Source organism: Condylura cristata, unplaced genomic scaffold (assembly GCF_000260355.1).
Source record: "Condylura cristata isolate star-nosed mole 26May11 unplaced genomic scaffold, ConCri1.0 scaffold00045, whole genome shotgun sequence".
NCBI classification, from domain to species: Eukaryota; Metazoa; Chordata; class Mammalia; order Eulipotyphla; family Talpidae; genus Condylura; species Condylura cristata.
Genome location: NW_004567146.1, coordinates 2,873,934 through 2,886,145, shown reverse-complemented (window position 1 = coordinate 2,886,145; position 12,212 = coordinate 2,873,934). Strand labels below are relative to the sequence as shown.

Below are 12,212 nucleotides of genomic sequence, written 5' to 3'. Positions count from 1 at the left end.
AAACCTAGAAAAGACACTTGGGAAGAGAGTGGAGAGAAACATGCAGAGGCTGCTCCTGTCTTTGGCAGAGACAATGGCCATCATTATCTTCACACGTGAATTACATGTTATATTTTCAAATTTTGAATCTCCCCTTCTGTACCAGCCATCTGGGAACTGCCTAGCCCTTTCTGTGTTTGCTTGCCAGAAACTCACACATTGCCAATTTTTTGGGTCTTAGTGGTCCCCCTTTCTAGCCAACCCTGGCTGGGTGTTTGCCTTTGAGGGGATGGGTAAATTTCAGCTTGTTAATATTTCAAACACTTTATTTTCTATGTCTATGCACACTTGATTAAAATCTTTCACACCAAAAGTATGTTTTCTTTGCTTTTGTGTGCAGAGATGACCATCTATAGGTAATATTCCTGAGAGACGCTAAAGTTAAGTAATCTTGTGGTAGCCAATCTGCTTTGTAGTCTAGTATAACTTCTTTGTTCCTGATCCTTTGTGGTTAAAAAGTCTTACTTTCCTTCCCTCCCCCCAAGCAGTGATCTCATATGCTTACTACTGAGCTAGTCTGCTAGGTACAGAAGCATACAGAGAGGAAACATGTCCAGGTAATGGTGATGTTTTTAGTGACATGTGGTAAAATGCTAATGACCTTGGTACAGCATAAATGTGTGTTGTCTCATGTGTGATCACTTACAGACCTACGGTGGTTCTTCTCCAACATCTCCTCTTGGAATTGTACCTGACTTTATCACCAGGTTTCACTAGAATCCATCGGTGAATAGACTATTCCATTTTTGTTTCTTAGCCAGGAATCACCTGATCCCAAAGTCAGTTCAGAAGACATGGCAAGGAACAGAGTCAAGTGCACGCACCCTGATGGTGGAGAACAATAGAGAAAGGGGGCAAAAGTCTAAGATTTTGCAGAGCACTTTTCTTTCTTTTTTTTAAAGATTTATTTATGCACACAGAAGTAGGGTACAGGCCAGAAGTGCAGGGGTGGTGAGAGGCTTCACCAGAGACAAAGCTGGGAACAGAACAGGCAGATCAACGAAGTACACCGCTGAGGGGAGCAGCAGGCGAGACAGCAGAGGTCTGCTGCTCCATGTAGGTCACCCCTGGGGCCCTGGATTGAACTTGCACTGAGGTGGCCAGCTTGCAGTGCTGTGTCCTAACCCATTGAGCCACCAGGGAGGGCCCATTGTAGAGCCCCTTTCTACTTGCTAGATTGGATGTTCCCTGACCCATGAATTGTTGAGTAGAGCCAATAAGTTCTTTAACATTTACCCATTTGAATTTTGTTTTTAATACTCATCCTATCAATATTAGTGCAGTTAGCATAACTAAAATGTGCACTCTCGCAGGTATTCCTTTTCACATTTGTTACTGTAGGGTAGGTCTTTCCAAAAAAGTTCAGATAGGCTTTTCCCAAGATAGTCAGGCCTTTTCCAATACCTGTCATTTTGGTATGTGGAGCTAAGTTCAGGTAGGTCCTGTGAGCCTCAGGAGAAACTGATACTAGTATGTAAAGAAACCCTAGGAATAGAGATAACACCAGAAACAAACTTTTTATCAGAAAAACCTATCTTAAAGGAGGGCAAGATATATATTCATGTATATATGTATAGATATACACTGACACTCTAGACTTTGTAGCACAGTATATAAACCCCTGGTTTATTCCATTTACATGTAGAATTACATCTACATAAGTTCCCCATTCATATGTCATTAAATTTGATATTTTTTTTCCTTCTCATCTGTCTGATATTAATTTATACAGCCTCAGAAGAACCCAGAGGGATAGAGAAATAATCTCCTACATACTGACAATAGCCAGGTGATATTGGGATTATAAAGGATCACTCTTTCAATTTCTAATTTTCAGAGAAAGTCTAAGGTCATGTTTTTCCCTCAATGGCCTCCCAAACACTTAACCTCATAGAGGAAGAGAGTGCAAGCCAGCAAGAGAGACTATCGCAACTGGACTTGGTGGTTAGAGAATTAAGAAGGTACAAGTGTTTTTCTGCAATTGTCTGTGGCTTTACCAGGACTCCAGACATTCATAAATCTAGTAAAAATAAATGTGTGTTGTAGTTTTTTTCACATTTCTCCAGTAAACGATTAAGGTGGGTTTGCATTATAGCATTATTTATTAAAAAAAAAAAGATAACATTTATCACAACTATCCAGGTAATCAAAAATGGGGCTAGTTAGGGAAAGGCTAATCTATTAATAATACATTAATTAATGAAAAAAAATTACCTCTGCCTCATTAAGAATTCCTTAGTATCCAAGTTACTCAGGAATTCCATGCCTTATACTGTATTATTTTGCTGTCTCCTAGGAGAAATATGTTAAGGTTTGTTGTATAGAACAGATCTCTCTCAAATGCTCAAATGTGATTCCCCAAAGTGTTCAGAACATACTTTCCAAGTCTTGTCACTTGGGCATGTCACTAGATCATCTGAAGTCTTGCAGGCTCACAAAAAATTTTACCACTCCCTTAACTACCAAGGACAAAATTACCCCGAATAGCTTTTCCCCAGAAATAAACTTTCTCTCAGAAAAACCCAGCTAGCTATCTGGGAGAGCAAACAGCTGATTGCAGAGCGCCTCATCTTCCTCATAAGTAAGTTACACTTTCCTTGTCCGGTGAGTCCTCCTCTTTCCTCAAAGGCCAGGCCCCTATACTAGTCCTTGGTTAAGGGTATATACCCCATTTTTCCTTATTAACTTTGGAGTCTATGTTTTTTTTTTAATTCCCTGTATGATATAGTTAAATTTGTTTTTTTCTCCTACTGATCTGTCTGATGTTGATTTGACTACTCAATCAGAACAAGGACTCAGAGGTAGAGGGAAGTTTTTCTCCTCCCCAGTAGTACATAGTATGCACCACTTTGACATTCTGGTGTGGCCAAACAATAATTGAGAATAACAACTAGGACAAGTGAACCATGTATTTTTTCCCTCAGAACAGTATTATATACATGCACAAAATAAAATACATTAAATTATAAAGGAAATGAAACATTTTAAGTCGGTGACATAGTGACATGTTTATTATGTATTAAATAATAAGATCTAAATGTAGGTCTAATTGCTTATAATTTTGAAATAGTGATGGAATCCTTGGAAGATCACATATCCAAGGTTAAAATATCTTGAGACACCATCATCATGAGCATGAGGAAACCTGTCACTATTAGGATTTTTAAAAAAGGTTTATTTATGCATATAGAACTGGGGTATAGGCCAGAGGTGCAGGGGTGGTGAGAGGATTCTCCAGAGACAGAGTGGGGAGCAGAAAAGGCCGACTGACAAAATGCACTGCTGAGGGGAGCAGCAGGCGGGTCAGGAGAGGTCTGCCATGCCATGTGGGTCACCTCCTGGCCGGGGATGGAACTCACGCTGAAGTGGCTTTAGCTTCTTAATGCTGTGATTTCACCTGCTGCACAACCAGGGAGGGCCCACTATTAGGATTTTACAAAATAGTGTGCCATTAATAAAAAAGAAAGAATTGAATATTGGCTAGCAAATGGATAAATCAAGGAATTCATAGAAAAAAATTAAAATCCAGGAAAGTGTAATTAACAAATGATTTCAAATGTATGGCTAACAGATAAAATAGCTCTTTAAGAACTTAGTCCAAAGACACAATCCAAGCAGCTTCTGTTATAAATGCTGACAGAACAGAACTTGAGGAAGCAAATCCAATAAGTAATTTCCAGAAAGAATGATTAACTTACAGCCCCAGGCTGCTTTGATCATTGCTTGTACCTGTAGATATAAAGGGATACTTATCCTCACAGTAATTTAGGTTGCTTTCCATATCAGAGAGGCCCTGAAATGTTTAACTGAGCTCACAGGAGGGTTCATGGATGTATGTTTTGGCTTATAATAATTTTCTCTTCCAATTCAAACATAGAATATCACATCTACTTGAGAAATTCTGGACTAACTAGTAGACATTACAAATGGTGGGGTAGCAGGACCTTCTGGCAATATTATCACCAACTGATATCAGCATAACACACTTAAAGTATTTAAAAGCTACTTTTATATACATTGTGTTAAGCACTGGTGAAAATCCACCCACTTTATCTAGGGTCTTCTGAGGCTAGACAGATGAACAAGTCAACATGAGAAAGATTCATAGGAAAAAAGACCCAATTTAATAATATGTATGGAGAATTTATATGGTTGTAAATTCTAAAGTAAAATAGAGGGGATCATGATTTTGGTTTAAGAACTTGCAGCATTAAGGAGAAAGAAAGGGAGAGACTTCACAGGACAAGGAAAGGATGTCTTCATTCTTTTACCCTGAGAGTAAAAAATGAGATTCTCAGATAGAGGGCATGTTCTGTGATAACCCTAATCAACCCCCACTCCCAACTACATTCTTTTTTTTTTTTTTTTTAAAGATTTATTTATTTAGTCATACAGAACTGGGGTATAGGCCAGAGATGCAGAGGGTGAGAGGATTCACCAGAGACAGAGCGGGGGTGGGGGGGAGGGTGCAGAACAGGCAGATGGAGGAAGTACGCTGCTGAGGGGAGCAGCGGGCTGGTCAGGAGAGGTCTGCCGCGCCATGTGGGTCAGCTCCAGGGCAGGCAGGGATCAAACTCATGTGGAAGTGGCTTTAGCTTCTTAGTGCAGTGCTTTAACCCGCTGTGCCACCAGGGAGGGCCTCAAACCACATTCTTATAGGTCAAAAAAGGGGGAGTAGTGGTTATTTCTTTGATTATGAAACAGCAAACAACTGAAATAAGTGCGAAGTTTCCCTTTAGCCTCCACGGAGTTCACTACTTTTAAAGTACTCTGCTTCTTCAGGTACTGGAACAGACTTTCCAAGGCTCACAGGGTCTTTGTTGACCTTTAGTTTCTCAAGTTAAAGAGAGACTTATTGGAAGGTGCTTACTCTGGGCATATTGAGAAAAGCCTATCTGACTCTTTGGGGAGACTGATTCTACAATTTCTTCTTATATAATTTTCAAAATTACTTGTTCCTGTTCCATAAAATGCATAACATATGAGGCCTTGAGCAACCTCAGCTTGCCCCTGCATATGTTAGCACTGGTAACCCCCACCCCCACCATGCTCCGCCCCTTCCCCCCATGCCAGTAGCAACTTTCACTGAATCACTACTTGATTTAAGCTTTCAGTAAATAACGCAGCCTTGGTAGGAAGCCCCCTGGACAGATGGGCCCATGGCAGGAGTTATAAGGCAAAAGAACTAAAACTGTCACTGGGTCAGAAGGTCTGTCACCAGTTCTGGGTTAGGCCACCTGCCACCACAAATGCAAACAAAAACTGGGCTATTCTAACCCACAGGGTAGAAGGGGGAAGGGCGAGTTAGTAGGGCAGAGGGAGAAGGCACAATACCACGATGGTGGGAAGTAAAGCCGCTGTTACAGGAACCTGAATGCTGTGACTGGGCCTGCTGTGTCTGGAGCCAGCTCTGGGTCATAGGGAAAGGGTGGAAGAGGGGAACAAAGTCTTACCAAGGCCTGCCATTACCTGGGCTGCTTGGGACTGCCTTGGCCTGCTGCTGCTTGATTCCAGGGTGCGTTCCTCACTCCCTGGGTGGGGTGAAGGCCTACGGCCCACTGGCTAGTAGGACAGCTGCTGTTCACATCTGTGAGAAGACTAAGAGAGCAAGCCCGCATGTAACCCTCTCTGTAATGGCTCCCATAAAGGCCACTCAGTGCCACCTTCTTCCCAGCAGCCCTCTCACTCAGGAAGTCAGGGGCAGGGGTGGAGCTCAGACCAGAGCCTGTGGTACTCCACAGGTGGAGGCTCCTCTGGCCTGGGAAGTGTCTGGATGTCAGGGACAGCGTTCTGTGTTGATTGCCTCCTTCCCTCACCCCCATCTGCAAGGTTCAGCTCCATGGAAAAGTCCAACATAGGGACCCCAAACCTTTTCTTCACTAGAAATAAAGTTTCAGTGATAGTGCTGGGACACAAACTAAACTATCCCATACCCTCTCTGGACTCTTCTGGGGCAGGAGAAATAATATGCTGTGTTATTTCTCAAAACAGCATCAGCTCACTCAGTTAATGAAAGAAAAACAATCAATAGAATGCATAAGATTCATATGGCTGTAAATTCTAAAGACTAAGAAACAGGCCAAGCGTATTTATATTTATTATAAATTATATTAGATATATGTTTTAGGACCTGAGGTATTGAGGACAGAGGGGGGAGACTGTGTGACAGAAGAGGAGTGGTTGACCATGTCCTTACCACATCCTTACTGAAAGTAAAGATGAGAGAGAACATGATAAAGCTAGATAAAGCTACTGATAAAGCTAGAGCTGAGTGTGACCCTCCAAACTAAATTCTCGTAAGTCATAGAAGGGACAGCAATAATTGTTTCTTCAATTAAGAAAAGGGCAGAAGCTTAGGATATATTGATCTCTTCTTTGGTTAGGTAGGGGCAAATGACTTGAGCAAGAACATTTCTTTTTTGTTGTTAAAGATTTATTTATTTATGCATACAGAAATGGGGTACAGGACAGAGGTGCAGGGACAGCGAGAGGATTCACCAGAGACAGCAGGGACAGAATGGACAGATTGACAAAGTACACTGCTGAGGGGAGCAGTGGGAAGGTCAGGAGAGGTCTGCTGTGCCATGTGGGTCACCTCTGGGTGGGGGATCAAACTGGCACTGAAGTGGCCACGACTTGGCTTAGCTTCACAGTGCAGGGCTCCAACCCACTGCACCCCCGAGCAAGAACACTTCTAGCCCACACTGCTCTCAGCCTAAAACAATCTGCATTCTTTAGGTAATAGTGATAGATCTCCTGGGGTTCACAGAGCTTTGATTGACTTGTAGTTTTCTTACCAAGATGACAAGAGACTTACTTTGGGCCTATTGAAAAATGTCTCTCTGACCTTTGGGGTACGTGTGTGCGGGAGGCAGGGGCTTTGATTACACACCATCTTTAGCTAAAGACAAAATAAATAGGTGGGGAAGGAGGAGCCAATTATGGAAACTTATTAGGAAAAGAACACCAAATAAGGATAAGGTGGTAAAGCAAATTTAAGTCTGAGCTAAGTGAATTTAGGAGTCAGATCTCTGGCTATCTCTTAAAAACTTCAGATAACTCCTCCCTGTTGTCTTTTCCTGGGGCCTCACGATTCCTTTATACCCAGGAGTCAGTCTTTGATGCTTGACACCTACGCTCCAGGCTAATCTCAGCATGAACCCAAGTGTTCTAGATGAGATGATACAGGAACAGGTTGGCAGGGCATGGCTCTCTGCTCTTGGTCTTCCTCAGCCCTGCCAATCAGCTCAAATGCTGTATCCCTCACTGTGATCCCACTGCTGCACACTGCTATGCTTTAAGAAAGGACAGAGGCCAACTTTTCAGCTCTACATACTGATCTCCACTGTGAACAGTGACCCAAGTTTTGGATCCTAATAAGGTGAGTAAGAAGGGCTGGCATTGTTGGGGCACAGAAAAAGTCCCCCTGCATCCCTCTGGGTTTTTCTTGGGCTAGGTGAATATAACCAAAATAGTATTTAGATGGGTTAGTGAAGGAAAAACTATGCTTATAATACCATCCCTCTGGAGAATTCAGATCCCCATACATTCTAACAAATAACAGAGTGGCCAGGGATGTTTATCTTGTAGTCGACTTGGGACATTAAGAAAAGAGAGGAGAATTCTGTTTACCACAGGCAAGGGCTGAGGGTCACCTGATTTTTACTCAAAATAAAGATGAGATTCTTAGAGAGGCTATGTCCACTGATAAACCTGCAACTAGATAAGACTCTCCAAACTACATTTCTTCTAGGTATTGCTTCTTTATTAGGGATAATTAAAGGACATACGCAAAGAGAGAAGTTTCTCCTAAATTTGACCACTACTGTTCTCAACCCAAATCCACCTGCACCTTTAAGTGAACTGAGGCTCACATGGTCTTGCTTGACCTGTTGTTCCTCTACCAGGTGACAAGAGGCTTACTCTGGGCATACTAAAAAAGCCTACTTGATCCTTTTGGGGAGACTGACCCCTCAGTGCTGAGAATGCTTAGGGAGGAACACTGTAAGGTACCCAGTGAACTCCTAGATGGGAAAGTGATCCAATTTGTAGGCAGCAAAGACCTAAATTCAACTCAGCATTAATCTCACTGATTATTAAGTGAAATGCCACTACCTGGTTTCATACTCAAATTTCCCGTTGAAGCAGCTGGAATCTGGTCTTGTTATCTTGTGTAAGCCTTTATGGTGAGGAATAAGGGTGCCACAAATGAGGAGGTGTCTGCCCTGTCCTGGGTGTGTGGCCCTCAGTGTCCTCAGAAGTCACCTATGCATCTCATGAGACTCTCACAGGGCTATGAAAGTCTGTTATTAGGTTCACTTGAGGACACAAAAGCTCAGAGTTGAGAATCATATTCAGGGATCCAGAGGGCCAAGGATACTCGCAGGCTACATGAGGACAGAGAGCTGGTTTCAAGGGGAGATGTCCACGGAGTTCTATGCCCAAACCTCTGACCAGAGTGGCTCCTGCGAGGTCAAGTTCAATCTTGGTAACTGATTAATTAGAATGTTATTTTAAAACTGAAGTTCATTTATACAAAGTCTAGAGGGGAGAGAACTTCTAGGTTCTTGGCTGAGACACCCCTGTTTCCTGTTCAAGGACAGGTTAACAGGAAAAAAAGGAAATTTAAGCCCCTAAGGGAAGGATGTAGGGCCTGGGACTTCAAAAAGAAGGACGTCAATTTACAGGAAGATAACAGAGCAAAGGTAGGTGAACAAATGTTTGCTATGCAGAGGCAAAGGGACACAGAGAAGATATTGGACAGGCTCTAAGCTCTCCCCACCTTAATCTAGTGTGCCTAGCTCATATTCTTAGTAGTTATTTTTGGTGCTAGGACCAGATTCCTTATCTAAGTTCTTTCAGGCAGTTAAGGAAGAGGCCAAAGTCTCTTTCAGAATCACTTGGACTTGATTGCCTTAAGTCTGAAATTATCCCAATGCCAAAGTGACACAGCTGGGGAGACCTGTCAAGGACCCCCTATCAATGGCACGCTTAATGACAGATTGTTAGTTAACATTTATCATGACAATAGTTAGGGAGGAAACCTCTGAGAAGGGATTCAGTTCATCAGGGTGATAATGTGGGCTGGATTGTTTGTTTTTTTAAAATTTTTTTTAAAGATTGATTTTTATTTATGCACAGAAGAACTGGGGAATAAGCCAGAGGTACAGGGGGTGGGGTTGAGGTGGGGGGTTTGTGGTGAGAGGATTCACCAGAGACAGAGTGGAGAACAGAACAGACAGCTCAGCTGCACTGAAATACTGAGGGGAGCAGTGGGTAGGACAGGAGAGGTCTGCTGGGCCAAATGGCTCACCTCCAGGGCGGGGATCGAACTCAACTCATGCTGCTTGGCTATAGCTTTTAACCCCTGTGCCATCAAGGAGGCCCCAGGGTGCCACCAGGGAGGCCCACAGACTTGGAAAAGTGTTACAAGGAAGTGTCTTTCTTGCAGAATGCTCAGTTTTCAAGGAGGCAATGCCTTCCTCAACAGAAAATATCTCATCATCTTCAGTCATCTTCTACATTCCTTTAGAAGGTGGCGACCATTTCCACTTCACAGACATGAAACTTTTAATATCATGTTTTGGGACACATATTCTTCTGAGAGTTTATCTGGGTTATAAAACAGAGCTAGCTAGTGGGTGACTGGTTCCCCATTGTGGGAGGGAGAGGGAAAGAGAGCAAGCAGGTGACGTTCGGAAACCTGAAAGTATCCATATTTTAATTTTGTTCTTGTTGCATTCAAAATAAGTCTAGCATATTTTCAGTTCTTACAAATTTTATTATGTAATGAGAGGTCATCTTTTAGTCTAGGAAACAAATAATAAAGTGGGACCCAAGTGCCATATACACTAGCAGGAAAATACATTTCAAGGTCAGGCTGTCAGGCATGTCTCTTAGAGCAGTGTCTAGGTAATGCTTTCCTCCTCTTCCCTCTGGACTTACAGGTGATCCTCACAACAGAGATGCCGCCCTTCCTAAAAGACCTAGGCCCTTTCTTGGCCTTGCTGTTAGCTCTATGTGGACTCCTTGTACACAGCCAGAGCCTCTCCTGGAGACAATTTATGAAACAGCACCACCTGAGCACAAGCCGGGGATTTGAGGAGTACAGATGCACTGATCTCATGAGGGACAAAAAGGTTCCAAAAGACAACCACCACATCTTTGTTTATACCTTATGGCGCAAAATCGAGCATATATGCAATAGGAACTGGAGAGATCGCTACAGAAATGTATATATATGGACCCAGCATCCCTTCAAAATACTCAAGTGTTACCAGAATAAAAATATCTATAGAGAGAGCAGGAGCTACAGCTATATTGAATTCCACTGTGGCATGAGTGGGTATGTTGATAGCATCGAGGACACCCAGTTGTTTAAGAGTATCAGAAAATAGAAAGTCTGCACACATTCCTAGATTTCAGTAGAGTGCTCACTGCTTACCAAGGGGTGGCCCTTCCACATCTTAGCTACTTTGCACATTTGTGCCACTTCCTAGAGTTACGGCTTGCATGGTTGCTGGATAGCATAACTTGCCTATGTTGTTTTTCTATCTGGATCTCCTCTGTTCTTCATCAATCTGATTCACTCCTGCATTTTCTCCCCTTCATTTCATTTCTACATTTTCTTTTTTTTTTAGCTCATATGACATTTCTTATTGACTGAGTCAGAAATTTTTCTGATATGGTCTCTCCTTTCACCTACCCAAGCTTCATGATTTTCCCTTCTCTAAATAAATGATCACTCCAATAAGTGTGTGACATTTGTATCTATTGTGTATACAGGGTATGTGCTGTGTAGTTGGTATAGGGGATATGATTTGGGGTGTGTGTTACAGATTAGGTTTGGATGTGATTTCTGCTATGTATAGGTTTAAGGTGTATGATGTATGTAACCTGTGTTTGTGTATGATGAAAGTGACAGTGTAAATGTTTGTATGCTAATGTGGGAAAAGTTGTGATATAAGTATTGACTATGGTGGTATGCTAGGTTCTTACCCAGATTTGGGGACTTGGGTACAATTGACTGCATATCATACATATACTTTGTTCCTGGTACCTTGCTTGCACACAGTTAGAATTGGTATTCTTCCTACCCTATCTTTGGCTGGGACTTTGATTTTAACTTTGATAAGGCAAACATGACAAGTTCCCATCAAATTTCTCCTCTCTTTAACTTTGGAGGACAGGATTTCAAATACAGTAGGATGTGTCATCTGTATAGAAGCTATAAACTCCAAGGACTACAAAAAGACCTTCTCCATAAGCCACAGGCTGATGGAGAAAACTACTGGACTCATGTGTTACAAATGTCTCCAGGGAGGTTAATGTACTTTAAATGGATTAAAGTATTAATTTACTAAGGAATAGCACATTAAGTAGAAGATATTAGGAAAAATTTAGTTTGATCTGATAAAAACTATATTCACTCAACAAAGAAATAGGATGGAATTAGAGGACTTTAAAATGCAGCTCTTTTCAAGAATGGATAAGACTTAAATTTTATTGGCAGGAAAAGTGAGCTAGTGAGGGGCACAGGGAAGACACAAATGGAGTCCATGAAAATTCTGTTGTTAAGTTGGAAAGAGAGATACAGAGTGAGACAAATATTTAACTCATGTAAATTGCCTCAGGCAGCTCTGGGAGGAGAAATCTCAAGCATTCAAGTGTTAGTACTTCGTTTTTTTTAGTTCCTGCATTGTTCAGTGACTCAAGGCATGAAATGATTGAAGAGCAAACATTCAAGTACCTTGTGTTCTTTAGTCTAATGTGTTGTTTAATGATGCTAACCAAGAGATTATGAACAGAAGACCAAGGGATTAAATTTTTCATCCAGGTGACTGATTGTTTTTCCCACTTGTTACATGCTGTTTCAAAATGTAGTGGCCTATTTTGGGGTGGTGACTTTTGTTCTCCTAAAAGGAAGCCCTGGGTTTCATGACTATCACTTTATTAAGTAGAGGAGACTAGGAAACTGATAGACAGCCCCATCAATATTGCACACAGAAGAAGGAAAGGTAAATTTGCTAAGGAAGATGAGGATGCCACTTGCCAATGAGAGTAAGCGGGAATGGGAAGCTCAAGCCCAGCAACTCATTATTATGCTGATTGCAATTAAATTCATTTTCCTCCTGTACTGTTTTGGTCCACCATCAGCGAACCTTTTTTTTTTT

The 12,212-nt window shown here is 41.9% G+C and overlaps 1 protein-coding gene across 1 annotated transcript; it reads left to right on the top strand.

Annotated features, from left to right (window-relative positions):
• Positions 1-10,004: 10,004 nt before the first annotated feature.
• On the top strand, positions 10,005-10,436 carry LOC101621216 (epididymal secretory protein E3-beta). The gene has a single exon (XM_004694551.1). It carries the CDS (start codon positions 10,005-10,007, stop codon positions 10,434-10,436), a length of 432 nt encoding a protein of 143 aa, XP_004694608.1.
• The last annotated feature ends 1,776 nt before the right edge of the window (positions 10,437-12,212 follow it).

Excerpts from the sequence above, each read along its gene's own strand:
- LOC101621216 (XM_004694551.1), top strand. The coding sequence starts at position 10,005 with ATGCCGCCCTTCCTAAAAGACCTAGGCCCTTTCTTGGCCTTGCTGTTA.